A 20004-nucleotide genomic window follows, 5' to 3' on the forward strand; every position below is an offset into this window, starting at 1 on the left:
GCTCTGTGCTGACAGCTCAGAGCCTGGAGCCTGCTTTGGATTCTGTGTCTCCCTCTCTCTCTCTGCCCCTCCCCCACTTGTGCTCTGTCTCTTTCTCTCAAAGATAAATAAACATTAAAAAAAATAAAAATTAATTAATTAAAAAAAAAAAGCAGTGATTCTTAAATATGAACCTTGAAAAAACACCAATGCCCAGACCTCATCACTGGCTCTCCTGCCCCTTTCCAATTTGATTGACAGTGGGGTGTAGCCTGGGCCTAATAAAACCTCCCCAGGTGACTCTAATAGACATCAAAGTTTAAGACCCAATTCTTAAAGGTTTAGTAGGAGAAGTAAATATGGAACAGCTGACCAGCAAAGAAAATAATGGTTTTCTTCCTCCTGGTTCCCCGTCCTGTTCTCTCTCAACCCAGGTCCCCGTCCTTAACTCCATCAGGAAAACCGGGGCATCAGCAGTTGCCCCGCGCCTTCCTTACCAGACTCTTCCATGGAGCACCTGGCTTGGGAGTTCTCACGGCCGGTCATGAGCCAAAGGGCCCAAGATTATAATGCGATGTGGCCCCGCAGTGGGAATTTGAAAGGCTCCCCAGTGACTCTAATATAGCAACCAAGTTTGAGAAGTCGTGTCTTTATGAGGTGGCAAAGAGTGAAGAACACTAGAGTCACGTAGAGTACCACGGGAAGTGCGAGGACTCAGGGCTGGAGTGTTCCAGAACGGGAAGCCAGGCCAGACACCAAGTCCCCCAACATCTCATTACCCAGTATTTGGAGGGATCAGTTATCCATGGCCCCAGCAGGAGGGGGTTTCCTCCGCATATGACAGAACTGCTGCCTTGTCTCCCTCCTGCCTCTTCACACGCGTCCCATCCCTCCTGCCAGGCTTCCCAGATTCTCAGACCCCACTGCTCTGCCCTTTCACCCTGCACCAGTGAGTGTGGGCCAGTCAGTTGAAGTAGGAGAAGTTGCCAGAAAGGGCCGGTTCTATTCTGGATGAGCGGGCCCAGGAAAAGGACCTAGAACCCCCCTCTGGGACCACCTCAGGGATTCCTTTCAGTTCAGCACACATTTATTGAGCACTTACTATGTGCCGAGCACCAAGACACGATTCCTACCCTGAAGGAGCTCACAGGGGAGACAGGATATCAGTAGTAATGGTCCATTCTGGGAAAATGGTAGGGACGTGTCCTAGTTAGGCCCAAAGGAAGAAATGTGCAGATTTGAGGGAATCAGAGAAAACATCCCAAGGTGCTCAAGGTGGGTCTTGCAGGATAAGGAGTGATTTTCCAGGTGGACGTGGAGTGGGAAGAGGACCCCGGTGTTGTGGAAAGGCACAGCACATTCCAGGAGCTGGAATTCTTCCTTTTTTTTTTTTTTAATCAAAAATAAATTTATTCTTTGTTTTTCAGGAACAAATTTAGTGATTCATCGCTTACATATAACACCCAGTGCTCATCCTAACCGGTGTCCTCCTCGATGCCCCTCACCCCTTCGGCCCTTCCCCCCACCCAACACGCCGCCGGCAGCCCTCAGTTTGTTCTCTGTATTTAAGAGCCTCTTGTGGTTTGTCTCCCTCTCTGTTTTTATATTATTTTTGCTTCCCTTCCCTTATGGTCATCGGTTTTGTATCTCAAATGCCACATCTGAGTGAAATCATGTGATATTTGTCTTTCTTTGACTTAGTTCCCTGCAGGAGCTGGGATTCTTTGGGTGGAACTGGAGCACAGGGCACACCTGGGGAGTAGGCAGCCAGGGAGGCTGGGGGGCTGGGCCAGCCCGCGGGGCAGGGAGCTGCTGCCGACCTTGGGTTTTATCCTGCGAGGAATGGAAGCCTGTTAAATACTTCGCAGCAGAGGAGGGGCAGGCTCAGACTTGTGTTTTTGGTGACTGCCCCTGGGTGTCATGCGGGGGGTGGATGGAAGGGGAAACTGAGGCAGCAGGGAGTCCATGGCAAAAACCCAGGTGAGTCATGGAGACCGCAGTGAAGTCAGCAGGTGTCGGTCGTGAGGATGAAAAGGTGGGAATGGCGCGAGCCCTAACAAGGCAGACTTGAAGGGGTCTGATGACTGGCTTGGTGTGGGGGAGGTGGGGGTTGCGCGCAGGGCAGGACTTGGGGTGAGGAAGCTAAGGTGCCTGGGGCACAAGATTTAAGGAGTCACTCACTGAAAGGATAGCCGCCTTGGGTGAGAAGGAAGAATCTAGGCTGAGTTTGTGCCTGTGGTGGGGGGTGGGGGGCGGGGGGGGGCTGGGTGGTGAGATAGTAACTCACAGCAAGGCCTGGAGGGGAGGGGCAGTAGCCCAGCAGGTGGCGGTGGTGTGGCCGTGAGGACAGGCAGCTATCCGGGGCCCCTTGCTCTGCGGCAGCCCTGCCCTTGGCTTCGGAGGCTGTGTGGGGCCGCTCTGACTGGCCCGGTTTTGCTCAGCGCCCAATGGCATCCTCACACAGCTCAACCTCTGACCCCCAAAAGCAACCCTTAACCCCTGTCCCGCTTTGTCCACGGTGATGGGGCTCTCACAGGTGGCAAAGGGTCTTCCTTTCTCCCACATTGTGACAGCACCGTCTGCTTTGAGAGCCCTCAAGCAGGTCAGCCGGTTCCACTGGGAAATTTTCCAGTGGGGAGGCAGCCAATATCTTCTGGTGGCTCAAGGTGATTTCAACCTTCCGGGAAGCCTGGGATGAAATCAGAGGACAGCTGGAGTGCCCTGGGGCAGCACCCTCTGATTAGCAAGAATGAAAGTGCATTTTATGTAGTCACAGGTTACCCAGTTGATACAAATGCATGACCAGTTAAGCTTCAGGGTCAACCAGCACCCCTGGCAGGCGTGTGCCTAGCACCGGGCTGGGGCTTTCACCCAGCACAGGGGCTCACGGACTGAGGGTGGCGGGTTCAAATCTTCCCTCTTTGTTAACTAGCTGCATGACCTCAGGCTGGTTACTCTCCGTTTCTTCATTTGTTCAGTGGGGAAAGCAATAGCACCTTTCTCTTAGGGTGAGGATGGAGATCAGAGATGGTGTTTGTTAGGGGCTTAGTTCAGCCCCTCGCACATAGTACCCAGCAAATATTTGTCGGCCTCCCTGGAACAGAGCAGTTCCCGTGTTACGGATGTGAGAGCCGAAGGGGGTAACTCGGCCAGGGCCTTGCATTTAGTGGGCAGAACCCGAGTCTTTCTGGAGCTCTCCAGGGCTCATGCCGCTTCTGGAACCTCATATTGCCCCTTAGTGCCGCAAGGTCTTCCTTTGCTTTTGCTTTCTGTGTCAGCTGAAGATTACACCTGTGTTGAGAGCCCTCTTCCTGAGTCAGGAGCCAGTTAGCTAAAGAGCTGGGCTGCCTGTTGACTGGAGCCTCTGCTCCCCACTCTTGAACACCGGCTCCAGCCGAAAGCCAGGATTAGGATGCCTTCTGCACGCCCCTCCTAGGCATGGTGAACCAACCTTCCATCTCTATCCAAAGCAAACAGATCAGGTATCTATATTCCCCGAGGGATGCCCTCTCTTTGCCTCACCTGACAGTCTTCTTGACAATGGGAGCCTTGGGCTGGAGCCCAGGAGGCTGGAGGGGAAACTTTGTTCTCAGTGAGGACCACAGGCCCTGTCTGGGGTACATCTTTTGTCCACGCCCGGAAGGACCACGGAGCAGGGAAACCAAACCTCTCAAGCTGGTGATGCCGTGGCCATTTGAAAAGCCCCTCACCTAATCCCTCTGTGTCCCCAGGCCATGGAGAGCAAGCTGCTCATCGGGGGCAGGAACATCATGGATCACACCAATGAGCAGCAGAAGATGTTGGAGCTGAAGAGGCAGGAGATTGCGGAGCAGGTAGGGCTGGGGGCTTCGGGTCTCGTCGGGGTGCATGGCCTTGAGGTCTTGTCTGGAGGGCATGGGGCAGTGAGCCATCATGGACTCAAGATCCCTGGAATACAGTGCTAAGAACCTAAGACCCGATGCCCTGGATCCCATGGGTCCACCAGCCCAGGAGCCTGCCTGTGTCCGGGGCACTGCCCGCCGACGGCTGAGAGGAAGTGGCAGTTCTCCATGACATCAGCCTCTACGGGGCATCTGGTGTTAATTCCTGCCACAAGGGCGAATGTTCTTTTCCATCTGTTTGACCACATCTGAAGTCTTCAAGAACCACAATTTGTTGGTCCTTCCGGTCATCGGTGACACCGCAAGGGGAGAGGGTGAGGAAGCTGGGAAGCCAGTATGATGGGAATCTATAGCTGCTGGACACCCCTAGAATGTGCCAGCTATATGAGCCAAGAAGAAGGTTCAAAGAGGCTCCACTGAGGTTGGGGTCGAAGCAGGGGCCACGGGCCATGGGACACTGTCTTCTCCCCCCTGGCTTCTGTGGTCACCATGCAGCCAGACCCCATGCGAGGCAGGATGCACCTGTCCCCTGAACTCCCTTGGCCCTCCCCGGTACACGCTGCCCCACTGAGCCCCTGTTCCCTGCCTTGGCCTAGAAACGCCGTGAACGGGAAATGCAGCAGGAGATGATGCTCCGAGATGAAGAGACCATGGAGCTCCGAGGCACCTACACGTCCCTGCAGCAGGAGGTGGAGGTCAAAACCAAGAAACTCAAGAAGGTGAGATGCCACAGGCGAAGGGGTCAAAGTGTGTGAGGGCCCGGCAGCCTCTCCCCAAGACGGTCACCCTCCCGAGGGGTATGTGTCGTAGGGCCCCTTCCCCACTTGGCTTGAACTGCTGAAGCCCCGAGTTACTTTGCCGGGGCTGCCGGGGTGAGGGGTGGGGAAGGCAGGGGTCTGGGGCTGGAGTGGAACAGAGCCTTTGCTCCTGGGCCAGGCGGGGCCTGAGAGGCTCGGAAGGCCTTCACTTCCAGTCTCCAGTTGCCATCCTCACGGCGGTGGGTAACTTTCCCCTGTACAGTGTCATCAGTGAGTCACAATTTGGGTAGCCAGGCCTGGGACAGGGCCCGGAGTGTCGAGGAGACCTGAGAAGACACAGCCTGGGGAGCTCAGGAAGGGAGCCAGAGGCGCCTGTGGACATGGGAAGGGCTGAGACTGCTCTCCGGGACTCTGCCAAGTCCTTGGCCAGGGAAGGGCACGTATAGGGACAGCAAACTCCGGCCCGGATTCTGGGAAGAGCCTGGAGAACCCTGAGGGTTGTCGACATGGCTGCCCCAGTGCTGGCCAGGCTGCCCAGCCACAGTGGCAGTTTCCAGGGACATACCTGCCTCTTGGTGGGTTAGGAGTGGGACAGCAGGCTCTGTGCTGCCCTCCACACCCCCATTCGTGAGAGCCCCTGGAGAGGCAGGAGTGGGATGGGTCACCTTGCAAACTGGCTTAGGCCCCCTTCCCCTCCCTGGACCCTGCACCAGCTGTTGTGTACCTGGGTCCCGATTCTGACTCTTCTGTTAACTAGTTGTGTCTCCTTGAGCGTCTCTGTGCCTGAGTTACCTCTTCTATAAAAAAGAGGGTGTTGGATTAAAAGGTCTCGCGGGTCCCTTTCAGTTTGAACATTCCACAATGCTGCCAGCAGCTGAGAGGGAGCAGGTAACGGGCCCTAGTGTTGGGAGGGACAGGACAGCCCTTTGAATGACTTGCCCTGATTTGTGACGGGGCAAGAGGGAGATTCAGACTTGGACCTCACCCCGAACTCAGCTGGTAGACCCTGAGCCTGCGTCGGTGGGGCCCAGGCTGGGTCACAGTGACCTCGCTGCCACACTGCACAGCCTCTGAGCTGCGCCTGTCTCCACGCAGCTCTACGCCAAGCTGCAGGCGGTGAAGGCAGAGATCCAGGACCAGCATGATGAATACATCCGCGTGCGGCAGGACCTGGAGGAGGCGCAGAATGAGCAGACCCGGGAGCTCAAGCTCAAGTAGGGCCCCCTCCCCTTCCCGGTCCTGGTCCTCACGGCCGTGCCTCACTCCCTGGCCTCTCCCTGATGGGCTTAATTCCTTCCTGAAGGCCTCATTCCAGCCGTCTGCTCACCCAGGAGTCCACGTCCCTTAGGAAGAGAATGTGTCGAGGGATGGGGACGAGGTCTAAGTTCTAGAGTTGCTTATCAACCTCCTCTCCTTGTTTCCTTCTCTTTCCTCTGCTCTGCCTGTATACGATCAGTCCCCCAAAGTGCATGCTGGGTGCTGGCCACGGGTCATCCCTCAGGCCCTGAGCTTACAGTCCTTGCATTGGAAGCAGTGATTTCAAGCTCTGTGACTTCTGTAGGGACCCTCTTCCTCCAATTCTCTGCTTTCTCCTCTGTTCCCTCTGCCTCTTTGCTTCTTGCTTCTAATCCTTCAACCTTCACATGCGCTGTGTGGTCTCTTACCACCCCCCCCCCAGTTCCCCATCTCTACCTCATTCCTGCTCCCAGGTACCTAATCATCGAGAACTTCATCCCCCCTGAGGAGAAGAACAAGATCATGAATCGGCTTTTCCTGGACTGCGAGGAGGAGCAGTGGAAGTTCCAGCCGCTCGTGCCAGCTGGAGTGTGAGTCTCTCTCCCCCTGGTCTGGGCCTAGGCACTTGCCGGCCCACCCCAGGTTGGGGGTGGCCAGGAGCCTGCGGGAGACAGAGGCTTCTGTGCCTTTGGAGAAGGGTGGGGAAAGTTCCGTTGGAGTATGGATTTCTCGAGACCTAACACAGAGGTCTTCACGAAGGAAGGGTGTTTTGCCAAAAACAAAGTGTTTTCCTCGGGTGCCCCATGAGGGACCTACGGAGAGGAAGAGCGTCTCAGCCTTTTGGCACTCCCAGTGAATGATAACATTCTGTCAGTTTGGTGAATATTCGTTTTTCGGGTGCCAAAAACAGCGACGATAGTTAATATTTGCCTTACTGTATTTTAGACTCTCCAGACAGAAGGTAAATCCAACACAGAGCTCACAGTCCAGTCTGTATTTTCTGAATACAGAGAAGTAATCAGATCAGGAAATGATAGAGGCGTGATCCAATCTTTATAGTTTCACTCAGCTCAGCGTGGTGATTCAGCATTTCCACCTGTTTCCTTGTAGCCCAGCTCTTAGGTACAGTTTGCGTCCCCTGGCTGTGTGTGTGTGTGTGTGTGTGTGTGTGTGTGTGTGTGTGTGTGTGTGTGGCTCCCTCTGCTGGTGGCCCTGAAGATGATCTTCAAACCCGGCAGAGGGACTGCCTCACTCACCTGGACCACTGTCCCTTGATTGAAAATCTGTAGACAGTGGTGTTTAGGAGGCTGGATACCAAAGCACTTCCCTGGAGGTTCTTTGCTCTCTTTATCTTAGGAATATTAATGCCAAGATAGGGCAGCATTCTCCCCAAAGCTCAGTGGGAAGCTAGCCATAGAGGTCTGTGGCTTCTCACTGGGGCATCTGATGCCCACTTAATCTGTCTACTTTCTAAAAGGCCGATCCTACCCAGGCTGACACTGTGCAACTTTGTAAGAGGCAAGTTCATGAGTAGAGGTCTTTTTTTTTTTTTTTACTACTTTTTTTTTTAAGGTTTATTTACTTATTTTGAGAGAGAGAGAGAGAGAAGGAGGAGGAGCAGAGAGAGAGGGAGAGAGAGAATCCCCAGCAGGCCCCACACTGTCAGCTTAGAGCCTGACACGGAGCCTGAACTCTTGAACCATGAGATCGTGACCTTAAGCCGAAGCTGTTGCTTAACTGACTGAGCCACCCAGGTGCCCCTTATGGGTAGAGGACTTTTCAGTGGTGTCACTTTGGACTCAAAATGCACCTTTCCACTCTAGGTAGGGACCCATAGTAGTACATCATCTAGCACAGAGGTTCTCACCTGTGATTTGGGTTCCAGAGAGTCTGATTTAAAAGGTCTTGGGTGATAGATAGATAAATAGTCTGTCTTGGGTGGATCCCAAGGACGTAAAATTTTTTTTGAAGCTTCCAGGTGATTCTGCAAGGAAGCCCCACTTGAAAGCCATGACTCCAGTGCCCTCTGCTGGAGGCAGATGCTGGTGAGGCTTCTGGTCTGTAGGGTGACTGATTTTGTGCTTGGACAGGTTCCTGAATTGAAAGTTTGCAGGTGGGGGAATTTCTTTACATTAAATAGAGATGGGATGAGAGGCTCTGAGAAGTCATGTGTTTATTACCTTTTTATTTTGAAAAATAAGCATTGCAAGAACGGTGCAAAGAATTCCCTTAATATCTTTCATCAAAATTACCAAATGTTAATATTTTGCCACCTCTTGCTTTATTCCCCATCCCCTAACCATTTGAGATTAAGTTGCAGACATCTTGACCCCTTAGCTGTATTCTCTAAGAATGAGCACATTCTTACATAACCACAATACAGTGATCAAATCCAGGAAATCTTATACTGGCACAATACTATTATGTAGGCAATATTCAGTCTTAGCCACTTATCCCAATAGTGTCCTTGAGGGCAATTTTCTGCCTCCCTACCTGAGCTGGGACATGGCATTTAAAGGCAGTGCCTCGTTGGTCTCCTTTAATCTCGACCTGAGAAAGGATCTTGATTGGACTTTTGTAATTTCATGCTTCAGAGGAGTTTATTCATTTCTCAGAATAGTTTGTATACACTGAAAAATCATTCATAGATTTTTTTTTAATTAAAAAAGCTATCTTAAGGGGCACCTGGGTGGCTTAGTTAGTTAAGCCTTCAGCTCTTGACTTCAGCTCAGGTCATGATCTCACAGTTCACGAGTTCAAGCCCCACATTGGGTTCTGCACTGAGAGCATAGAGCCTGCTTGGGATTCTCTCTCTCCCTCTCTCTCTCTGCTCCTCGCCACTTGCACTCTCTCTCTCTCAAAATAAATTAAAAAAAAAATTTTTTTAAGTGCTTTAAATACTTTTTTTTTTTCTTTAAATACTTTTTAAAAATAGATGCTAGTAATAACTATTGAAAAGAAAGGTGGCTCGGTCGGTAAGCGTCTGACTTCAACTCAGGTCATGATCTCATAGTTTGTGGGTTCGAGCCCCGTGTCGGGTTTTGTGCTGACAGCTCATAGCCTGGAACCTGCTTCGGATTCTGTGTCTCCCTCTCTTTCTGCCCCTCCCCCACTTGTGCTCTGTCTCTCTCTGTCTCAAAAATAAATAAACATTAAAAAAAAAGAAATACATTCACAAGCTTTTTCAAAATAATGGTTAAGTATGTTCACAACTTAACCATGTTATTTTATACAGAATGTGTATAACCTGCTCAGAATACATACAAAGTATGTATGTTATATAAAAATACTAAAACATATCTGGGTAAGGATAAAAGGTATTAAGGCAATAATGACATCTTAATAATCTCTACTGTACTTAAAATACAAAGGATATAAACAATTATAGATTTGGCACCTGGGTGGCTCAGTTGGTTAAGCATCTGACTCTTGATTTTGGTTCAGGTCATGATCTCATGGTTCGTGAATTCAAGCCCGGCATCAGGCTCCATACTGTCAGTGCAGTCTGCTTAGGATTCTGTCTCTCTCTCTCTCTCCCGCTCTCTCTGCTCCTCCCCCTGCTTGTTCTCTCTCTCTTGCAAAATAAATAAACTTTAAAAAATAAATAAACAATTATAGATTTCTCTAAGAAAAAACTCCAATAAATAAATTACTTCAAAAAAATTTATTAGGGGAACTGGGGTGGTTCAGTCAGTTAAGCATTGGCTCCTGATCTTAGGGTCCTGAGTTCAAGCCCTGCATTGAGTTCCACGCTGGGCATTGAGCCTACTTCAAATAAAAAAAAAAAAAAAATTGTTAATAAATACCAGGGGGAGCCTGGGTGGCTCAGTCGGTTAAGTGTCTGACTTGGGCTCAGGTCGTGATCTTGCATTTCATGAGTTCGTGTTTCATGAGTTAGAACCCTGTATCAGGCTCTGTGCTGACAGCTCGCTCTCTCTCTCTCTCTCTCTCTCTCTCTCTCTCAAAATTAATAAAAATTAAAAGTAAATAAGTAAATGCCAAGTGATCAACTATATGCAATTCTGAATTACTAAAAAATTTTTTCCTTTTTAAAATGTTATTTGCTAACCATTTTGCTGTGCGTTTACCTCAAAACTTTTTTAAAAATCACAGAAGTTACAAAAGTAAAAAATAGATCAAGGATGTGTTTATATGAAACAATTTTTTTAGTTACTTTTTTTTTTTTTTTTTAGCAGCAGTTGGTGCTTTAAAATAAAGCAAAAACAATTCCCTCATAACTGGAATCCTAGTTGCGATTCTGACTCAGCACAGAGAGCCACAGGGTAGCATCATGGTGCAAGCGTTGCTCATCGGGACCTCACACTGTCTGCCCCAAACCCCTCATTTCGCAGTGCAAAACTGAGGGTGGGGGGCGGAAGAAGCTGCCTCCCTGGAGGAAGGGGGGCACCGGGTCTCACTATTTGCAGCCTCATTTCAGCGGGGCTGAAAAACTCTTTTCCCAAAGCCTATTTAATCAGGGCGTTGTTCCTTTTGCTCAATTCACATGTGGAATATTTTGCTTTATTTTGGTACTCTAGGAATGAAAAACACTGAAGGCCACTCACAGGAAGAGCAAAAAAAAAAAAAAAAAAAAGCGTTGTTGGAAAGAAATTACCTGAAGTCATGTTGTCCCTTTAGAAAACTTTCGTTGGGGAGGGGTGCCTGGTTGGCTCAGTCAGAAGAGCATGCGACTCTTGAGTTCTAGCCCCACGTTGAGTATAGAGATTACTTAAATAAAACTTTAAAAAAAAAAAAAGAAAAAAAAAGGGGTGCCTGGGTGGCTCAGTCGGTTGAGCGTCGAGCGTCCGGCTTCAGCTCAGGTCATGATCTCACGGTTTGTGAGTTTGAACCCCGCGTCAGGCTCTGTGCTGACAGCTCAGAGCCTGGAGCCTGTTTCGGATTCTGGGTCTCCCTGTCTCTCTGCTCCTCCCCTGCTCGTGCTCTGTCTCTCTCTCTCTCTCTCTCAAAAATAAATAAACATTTAAAAAAAAATTTTTTTTTTTTAAGAGAAAAGAAGGCTTTGGTTGGAAAAATGGTTTTCCTCCTCCTCCTCCAGCTACACGCATTTGCCCCTACATGCCCTTCCCAGTGCCTTTAAAAGGTGTTACTCCAGGCAACTCTTGAAACGCGCCCATATCAAGTTCTTTTGGGAAAACTCCCCCTTTTTCTTTTTTCTTCACGATCTCTGTGCCACCACTAGTTGCTACACAGGTGAGGTGCCTTCCACTATCACAATGTTTATGAAAGTTACTTTGAAAACCCATTTTTGCAACCAGCTCCAGCAGGAACTGTTCTACATGTGTGACCTTTTATTTTTAGTTTCTCATAATGGACTTTATTTTTAATTGTATGGATACAAAATTGTCCTCTAAGGGTCTGTATGTGACAATGTCTAGAACCATTGGTTTATAGTCACACAATTCTATTTGTAACTTTAGTTCTTGGGCCTTTGTGACCCCAGCCACCAGAGAGTCTTTTCATTTCTTTTTTTTAGCATTTATTCATTTTTGAGAAACAGAGTGAGACAAAGTGTGAGCCGGGGAGGGGCAGGGAGAGAAGGAGACACAGAATCTGAAGCAGGCTCTAGGCTCTGAGCAAGTGGTCAGCACAGAGCCTGATGCGGGGCTCGAACCCACAAACTGTGAGATCATGACCTGAGCCGAAGTCGGACGGTCAACCGACTGAGCCACCCAGGTGCCCCACCAGAGAGTCTTTTCAAAGGCGCCATGGTGCAGCAGAAAGAGACTAGATTTGGGGTTTAGAACATATTGAATTCTAGTCCCTGCTCTGCCACTTGTGGCCTGGAAAAGGTTTTTTTAACCTCTCTGAACTCAAATTTCTTCACCTGTAAAGTCAAGATAGTAAATCGCCCTGCAGGATTATTGAGGTTGAAATGAGGTAATATGGGGGGAGGGGCTCCAAGCCCCAGAGGAGATGATCAATAAATATGTAATCAATAATCATATATCAATAAGCCAATATTATAATTACAGGGACTCCAGAAAAGCCAGTTTGCCTTCATCCCTTAGAAGGGCCGCAGGAGGGCAGTTTGGTTTGCTGTTTTTGTTTAAAATTTTTTTTTTTAACATTTATTCATTTTTGAGAGACAGAGCGTGAGTGGGGGAGGGGCAGAGAGCAAGGGAGATACAGAATCTGAAGCAGGCTCCAGGCTCTGAGCTGTCAGCACAGAGCCGGACTCAGGGCTTGAACTCACGGACAGCGAGATCATGACCTGAGCCAAAGTCAGACGCTCAACTGACTGAGCTACCCACGTGCCCCTTGCTGTTTTTGTTTTAGAATTTGATTTTATATTCGGGCGCTCTCCAAGTTTAGAGAGAGAGCATTCCTTGCTCTAAATAGAATCCGGATAGTTAAACAGGTTTCATTACAGAGGCAAAGTTTACCTCAGTAAGAACATTCTCGGCTCTGGGTTGAGTCCCTAGATTTATTCACAGGTCTGTGACATCGGAGTTGAATCTGAAACAGGGAGAGAAGTTCCGGCCTCCCCAGGCAGGCTAGGCAGAGTGGAGAGCTGGCCTGTGGGGACAGAGGGACCAGATTGCGGAGACAAGTCGGGTTTGCTGTGGCAGGTGATTGGGAAAGACCCAGAAGGAAAACTCACCCTATGATGTTGGATGCCAGTTTTCAGAACAGAACAGGAAAAGGTGTGTGTGTGTATGTGTGTGTGTGTGTGTGTGTATGCTGAGACAGCTGATAAGGAGATTGGGGTCAGTCCCTAAGACAGAGCTGAGCGATGAGATTTTAATATTAAGGGGAAAATACTGTGATGGCAGCCATTGAGAGGGAGGGTCATATGAGAACTCTTAGGATCTGTCCGGCATAGAGTGATTGTGGGTCTCTGTCAGGAGGAGCGGATACATACAGAGCCAGGCCTCCCGCTCTGGGCTGTCAGCCACAACCGGCTTACTAGAGAGGGATCAATCATGGAAAGTAGGCCTGGGGCAGAAGAGGGCGTAGATGGGAAGTTTGGTGTCCCAATTACAGACTCCCCTCCCCCAGCCCCCTCTTCCCGCATGTCACCCAGAATAGCGCTGGCATCTTTATTGGGTCAGGCTGCCAGCTCACACGATGCACTGCTCCGCTCACCCAGCCCTGTCCCCCTGTCCCATTCCCAGAGCCTGCAGCCTTCAGGGCACACTCCGCCCCAGCCTGCTCCGGGTGTTCTCCTAGAAACAGTACAGCATCCTAAAAAGAGAATTTGGCAAGGTCCAGTTCGGAGTCTCTTCCTAATTGTTTGACCTTAGGCACAAAAGGCATTTTGCTTGTCTGAGCCTCAGGCTCCTTGTCTGCCCTGTCTACACCGCAGGAGATGACTGCAGAGTTCAAATGGGATGTGCAGATGCACCTTATAAATGCTAAGTGGTTATGTTACTAATTTCCCCCCTCCCCTTGAGTTGTGGGTGCGGCTGCCCACGCGCACGGGCACAGCCTCCCTGCTCCCGGGGGTTATGCAGCAGCTGAGCGAGCTGGGGCTTCCGTGGTTTCATCCTTCCCTGTTTTCCTCCTTAAAGTGGGGTCCCGCACTCCCTTATAGGCTTGCTAAAATGAACCACAGGAATGCCATATCCCCTCACCCTCTGCCGCAGAAGGGCGGGCCTGGTGCTGTCAGCTCCAAGGACAGGATGTCCTATCTGTGAATTACTTGGCCTGTTTCTTCTCCTCCTCTGTCTTCTGTCTGCCTTTTGGCTTTTTTTTCATGGCTCGTTTGTATCCCTGCTTGAAATTAGCAAGTAGAATTGAGAATAAATCATCATCACAGCTGCCATGAGTTGAGCCCTGGCTGTGAGCTATGCTAAATCCTTATCGCACTTAATCTCAGCAGTTCTGGGGGACAGGCAAGAGCTAGCTGAGCCGGGGCGCCTGGTGGCTCAGTCGGTTAAGCGTCTGACTTTGGCTCAGGTCTGATATCACAGTTCGCGAGTTTGAGCCCCACATCGGGCTCTGTGCTACCAGCTCAGAGCCTGGAGCCTGCTTCAGACTCTGTGTCTCCCTCTCTCTCTGCCCCTATCTTCGTTTCTTTGTTTTGAATAATAAAAGTAATACACCACACTCATCAAACTGCTGAAAGTAAGAAGCCTGACATGCTGTGATTTGGCTAGGATATAGAGCAATGGAAGCTTTCACGTATAACCACTTTGGAAAGCAATATGGCAATATCTAGTAAAGTTGAAAATGCACATACCCTACAACGGAACCTTTCCATTCCTTGGTATACCCCAGGGAAGTTTCTGAATATGTACTCGAAGATACCTGTACAGAAATGTTCACAACGGCACTGTGTATAGTAGATAAAAAAAAAAAATCAACCTAGATGTCCATCAAAAGAATATATATTTTATGCACACACACACACACACACACACACACATACATGACATATTGCAACCTTAAAATAGTCGAATAAGTAAACTTTAATAATCTAATCTAGAGGTGCATGGATAAATCTTAAAAAGTTGAGCACACAAAAATGTGGTATGTTCACCACACAGTTCAAATTTTAGAAATAGGCATACAAATACTCATTTAATTGTTTATGAATAGCCACATATAACAATAAAAACAGGAATGGCATTGGTGAGCGCCAAATTCAAGAGAGTAACTCAAGGGAGAGAGAAATAAGAGTCTTAAAAACTGTCTACATTTTCTTGCCTTTTTAAAGCTTATTTATTTATTTTGAGAGAGAGAGAATCCCAAGCAGACTCTGCACTGACATGGGGCTTGATCTCACAAATCTGGAGATCATGACCTAAGCTGAAATCAAGAGTTGGATGCTTAACTGACTGAACCACCCGGGTGCCCCTACATTTTATTTCTTTAAAAAAAGATTTAGTTTAAATATAACAAAATGTTAAATGATTTGACAAAGCTGGATGGTAAGCATACATATATATTATTTTCTACACTTTTCTGAATGTCTGAGATATTTAGATATAAAGTTATACATTTTCATTGTAAAGTTCAGATTTTTCAGAAAGGCATAAAGATAATAAAAGTCATCTATGATGACACCATCCCAAGATAGTAACTAGTAGCATTTTGTTGAATACCCAGACTTTTTTCTAAGCAAGCAAACACGTTTCTTTAAAAACAAAACAGGGGCGCCTGGGTGGTTAAGCATCAGTCGGTTAAGCATCAGACTTCAGCTCAGGTCATGATCTTGCGGCTCAGTGCTGACAGCTCAGAGCCTGGAACCTGCTTCGGATTTTGTGTCTCCCTCTCTCTCTGCCCCACCCCCTCCTTGAGCTCTAGCTCTTTCCCTCTCACTCTCTCAAAGATAAGTAAACATTAAAAAACAAAAACTTGGGGGTGCGTGGGTGGTTCAGTTGGTACCCTTATAGAAAATCAATTGATTGCAAATATAAGGATTTGTCTCTAGATTCTCAATTCTTTTCCATTGGTCTATATGTCTGTCCTTATGCTAGTACCACACAGCCTTGATTACTGTAGCTTTGTAATGAGTTCTTTTTTTTTTTTTTTTAAATTTTTTTTTTCAACATTTATTTATTTTTGGGACAGAGAGAGACAGAGCATGAACGGGCGAGGGGCAGAGAGAGAGGGAGACACAGAATTGGAAACAGGCTCCAGGCTCTGAGCCATCAGCCCAGAGCCCGACGCGGAGCTCAAACTCACGGACTGCGAGATCGTGACCTGGCTGAAGTCGGACGCTTAACCGACTGCGCCACCCAGGCGCCCCAGTTCTTTTTTTTTTTGACAGAGAAAGAGAGAGAGAGAGAAGGTGCAAATGAGCAAGGGACAGAGAAAGAGAATTCCAGGAGGGGCAGAGGGAAGGAGGGAGAGAGAGTGAAGTGAGACTCACCCAAAGCGGGGTTCATGTTTTACCCGAAGCAGGGCTCAAACTCATCCAAAGTGGGACTTGAACTCATGAACTGGGAGATCATGCCCTGAGCCGAAGTCAGATGCTTAACAGAGCCATCCTGTAATAGGCACCCTGTAATAAGTTCTAAAACTGGGACGTGTAAGTCTTCCAACTTTGTTCTTTTCCAGGATTGTTTAGGCTATTTTGGGACCCTTGCATTTCAAGCCTGATTTTTTTTAATCATTTTTTTGTACAAACTCCTAAGAAGAAAAATGAAAACCAGAACAACTAATCATCAACGGTTTTGCATAATGTGTGAAATCAGCATATGAAGCTGAGAGCTGAAAGAAGACTGGATTTCCTTTCTTCATTCTAGCCCTTAATCAAACCTTCTTTACTGTGGGGGGAAAAAAGAACTGAAAAACACAAGAGTAAAGAAATCTATGCTTTCCTGTGTTTTGATAGTGTTTAGTTGTCCAGCTGTATTAGAACAATGAGAAGAAAATTCCTGTGAACCACGGTCTGCGGAGTTTCCTGCCTACTTGAATGATACTTAATTCTTCATGATGTCATTTTCCCCATGTTCAAAAGAAATCCATTCTAATATAGCCTCTTCCCCACAGCAATAACAGCCAAATGAAGAAACGGCCAACGTCAGCCGTGGGCTACAAGAGGCCTATCAGCCAGTATGCTCGGGTTGCTATGGCAATGGGGTCCCACCCCAGGTACAGGGTAAGAAGCTGGGAAATAGAAGGGGCGGGAGGAGAGAGGGTCCAAGGGAGGGATGCTCATAACCTTGGCGTGCTCTACCTACCTCATCACCTTCGCTACACCCAGTATTTACTGAGTGCCTGAGGGATCTGATCATCAGGGCCGCTGCTCACGTCTGGTCTGATGTTCCCACCACAGGCTGAAAACATAATGTTTCTGGAGCTGGATGTGTCCCCTCCAGCTGTCTTTGAGATGGACTTCTCTCATGACCAAGAACAAGACCCCCGTGCACTACACATGGAGCGGCTTATGCGGTTGGACAGCTTTCTGGAAAGACCTTCCACATCTAAAGTTCGGAAGTCCAGGTCCTGGTCAGTACCGCTATGGTCAGAGTGGGCAGTGGACTTAGGAGGCATGGAAACCACGTGGGCTGGTTGAGGCTGAAGAGGGTTTGGGTTGTACCTGAAGGGCATTAAGGGAGGGTGATAACTGGAGCCGTTGGGGGGGTGGGGGGGAGGTGGGGGGGGGAGTTCCTACAGCAACAGGATGAGGAAAAGGCAAGTCCTCACTTTTCTGTTTCCTGCCCTTCCCCAACCTCCCCATTCACCTACCTCACCCCTACCTTCTGCAGGTGCCAGAGTCCTCAGCGGCCTCCACCCTCTACCACACACGCCTCACTGGCCTCCGCTGCTCTGCACCCCACAACAGTGCTAGACCATGAGTGACAACCTTCAGTCAGGCTGCCCATCCAAGAGCCTCCTGGGCTGGGGAGCCAAGCCTGGATCATCTCACCTGACGCTCAGTGTGCGTGCGTGTGTGTGCATGTGCGTGTGCGTGTGTGTGAGGGGGTGAGCATCTGGCAGACCGCGTCTCTGCCTGCTCATCTTAGCCTCCTTTATTTAATTAATGTTATTTATTTGTGGAGCTCAGCTGTGGGGGGAGATGCCTTCACCTGAGCCTGCCGTGGCCACTGCATAGCCTCCTTTCCTTCTGACTTTAGACCCCCGCCATGTCAGACCTCAAGCTCCTCCCTGTCAGCTGCTCCCAGAAGGGAAGGTAGCCAGTGCCTGAGAAGAGAGTACTTTTTCTACCTGTCTCTCTCCGTAATCTCCATCTCCTCCTATGCCGACGGTGAGCAGTTCTTAAGCACTTTCTGGGACTAGAAAAATGCTAGATGTCCACAAAGGACAAGACATGTCCTGACAGTGTCAGGCCGATGCTCCCAGGGAAAAGAGCCCTGCACTCAAGTGTCTGGACCTCAGACAACCTCTGTTGGCCTCTTGGGCTCCTTTTCAAGGACTTATGTGACCTCACCGACACAGCCATGCTCTCTGGCTTTGGCAAGAACTCATGGCTTACCAAACTCTGCTTCCTGGCCACCTTCCCAACCCTTGGATGGGAATTGTGAACCAACCAGTTGCTGCCTGCTCAGGACCTGCAGGAAATGAAACAGTAATGGGACAACATGGACAGTCATCAAAGGAAGTCCCTTCTCTGAGTCCCTTTGTTTCTGTTCCCTCTGAGAAGTAACTGGGGTCAACGAGTGATCAAGCCAACACCCCGTTTTTGAGACGCTGCTCCTTCCTGCTTTGGTCACTTTCCTCCGCAGCTGCCTGGATCCCAGTTCGTAGTGGGAGCGATCAATGTCATTCTCCCCCTGGCTAAACAAAGGTATTGGAATCTGTTGCTTCCCCCTTCATTTATCACAGGAGACAGGGACCCAGGCACAATTTATCAACCTTGCCTATTACTCCTGTTTCTGCATCACATTTGTTGAGCACTATTTTGTTGAAAACTGATCCTTTTTCTTTGGCGTTGTATAAATTGGTCCCTGGGGAAGTACTCCTCGCCTCCCTTTGTGACATACCAAGATGTCTCCAGGTTATCTCAAATAATAAGTAAATTTCTACAAAAAAAAAAAAAAAAAAAAACAAGAGAGAGAGAGAGAGAGAGATTAATTTTCATTGATTTACTTTTTAAGTGTGTATTTTGGTGGAGGAGTGAAGAGGCAATCATGAAAGAAACAAGTGGTTTAAGATTTCAAAATGCCCTGATAGGGGGAGTCTCTAGTTCCCAGAATTTGAGGATTTTAGTCATCGGGAGAACAGCACGAAACCGACCGAGCTGCTTGAAATTGGGTGAGGGGAAGGTGGTGGGGGGTGGGGGCTGATTACCTGGTTCTTCTCTTTCCATCAGGAAGTGAACCCTTCTTATACAGTTCAAGTTCTGCTGTAAGGACCAAGCTATGGTTTGGTTTAATCCAATGATGCTGTCATTTCTGCTGTAATTACCGGACTAGCTGGTTTGGCAACTCAATTGCCATTTGCTCCTGTCCTTCAAGGAAATGCCATTTTTCATCAGAGCCCAAGAGATTATTTGAGACTCAGGATTCAGATCAGAGGTTTGGCTGTGTCTGGGATGGGAATTGTGTGTAGAAATGCCCCAGGTGGCCTGGGCACAGGGGGACCTCCATGCCTACATTGAGTAGCCTCTCCCACTGACCTCTTTCTTGTTTGTAGATGAAACAGCACGTGTCACCCCATTCATCACTTGGACACATCGACTTCGCATTGTCTGGTCACTTGACCCTCACAGTCTTATAGCACAAAATACCCAGTCTCACCAACCCCAGTCTGAGGGCTGGGCCCTAGGTGTGTCGGACGAGGAGCTCCTGCCCGCAGTTTTGTGTACGTGTGTGTGTTTGTGTGTGTGTGTGTGTGTTTACCTCCACAGGGGACACTCAACACTCAGTGTAAGACATGCTGGGAACAGGGCCACCGGGGTGGTTGGATCTCAGTCTCTCTGTCTCTCTCCTTCCCTTTTGATGTATCAGACATTTGATTGACAAAGTAAGGGCCTTGACTGGGACCAAATTTCCATGTCTGTTGCTATGGTCTTTATTTAGGACAACAGTTAACGCAGTGGCTCATTCTTGTCACTATACATATGGCTATACAGGACATATGTAATATATAAATATATATAAAAAACATTACCGTCTGTCTCCTTGGCTTCAGATGAGGCCTCTCTGTTGAGCTGAAATGCACCTGCAGCCCAGCCCTGTTCAAATTAACACAGTCGATAATAAAGGAATGAGTATCGTCACCGAGCTGGTTGCCTGCCTTCTCTTTTCTTTGTTCCTACTTTTACTCTCGTTTTCTGCCTTCTCTCTCTTCCTTGTTTTTCCAAGAGCGGTTCAAGGGTATTTGGAGCCCAGCTACAGTTCCCAGCACCTTGGGGAAGAACCAGCTGCTTAGAAGGGACTCGTCTGCCCAGTGGGGCTGAGGGGCAGGTCCCAGGCTCTAGTCTGAAGTCCGTGCCAGAACCATGGCAGCAACTGTTTGTGTCCTAGGCGAACGGTCCCCACCCAGTTAATTCTGAGCTATTAGCAGATGTCAGCGCGGCCTAGATTCCAGATTAGCTGTCAATATCATTTGACAGCTCTGCTCCTCCATTGATCAGCCAGGAGAAATGAAAGCGGGCAGTAACGTGTGTAAAGCGCACAGAGATGCCTGGCCGGCGGCGGGCGCTGAATTAAAAGAGTTTCAAAGACGAACATCCCGTTGGGCTCTCTTCTCAGGGCTTCTTTCCCTCCCTCTGA

The 20004-nt window shown here is 48.8% G+C and overlaps 1 protein-coding gene across 4 annotated transcripts in view; it reads left to right on the plus strand.

Moving 5' to 3' along the window:
- KIF3C (kinesin family member 3C) overlaps positions 1-19512 on the plus strand; it is a 38017-nt gene extending 18505 nt beyond the window's left edge. Inside the window, exons 2-9 of one of the 4 annotated variants that reach the window (XR_003967933.1) lie at positions 3711-3812; positions 4457-4579; positions 5714-5832; positions 6328-6444; positions 16316-16424; positions 16602-16774; positions 17035-18074; positions 18600-19512. Coding sequence is in view for 2 of the 4 variants with exons in the window: in XM_030311494.1 (XP_030167354.1) it covers positions 3711-3812; positions 4457-4579; positions 5714-5832; positions 6328-6444; positions 16316-16424; positions 16602-16774; positions 17035-17128 (837 nt within the window). In the remaining 2 variants the exon portion in view is untranslated. The other 3 variants (XR_003967934.1, XM_030311494.1, XM_030311495.1) reach the window with 3 other exon arrangements.
- Positions 19513-20004: the final 492 nt, after the last annotated feature.

The sequence above is a fragment of the Lynx canadensis genome, chromosome A3, assembly GCF_007474595.2.
Source record: "Lynx canadensis isolate LIC74 chromosome A3, mLynCan4.pri.v2, whole genome shotgun sequence".
Lineage (NCBI taxonomy): Eukaryota > Metazoa > Chordata > Mammalia > Carnivora > Felidae > Lynx > Lynx canadensis.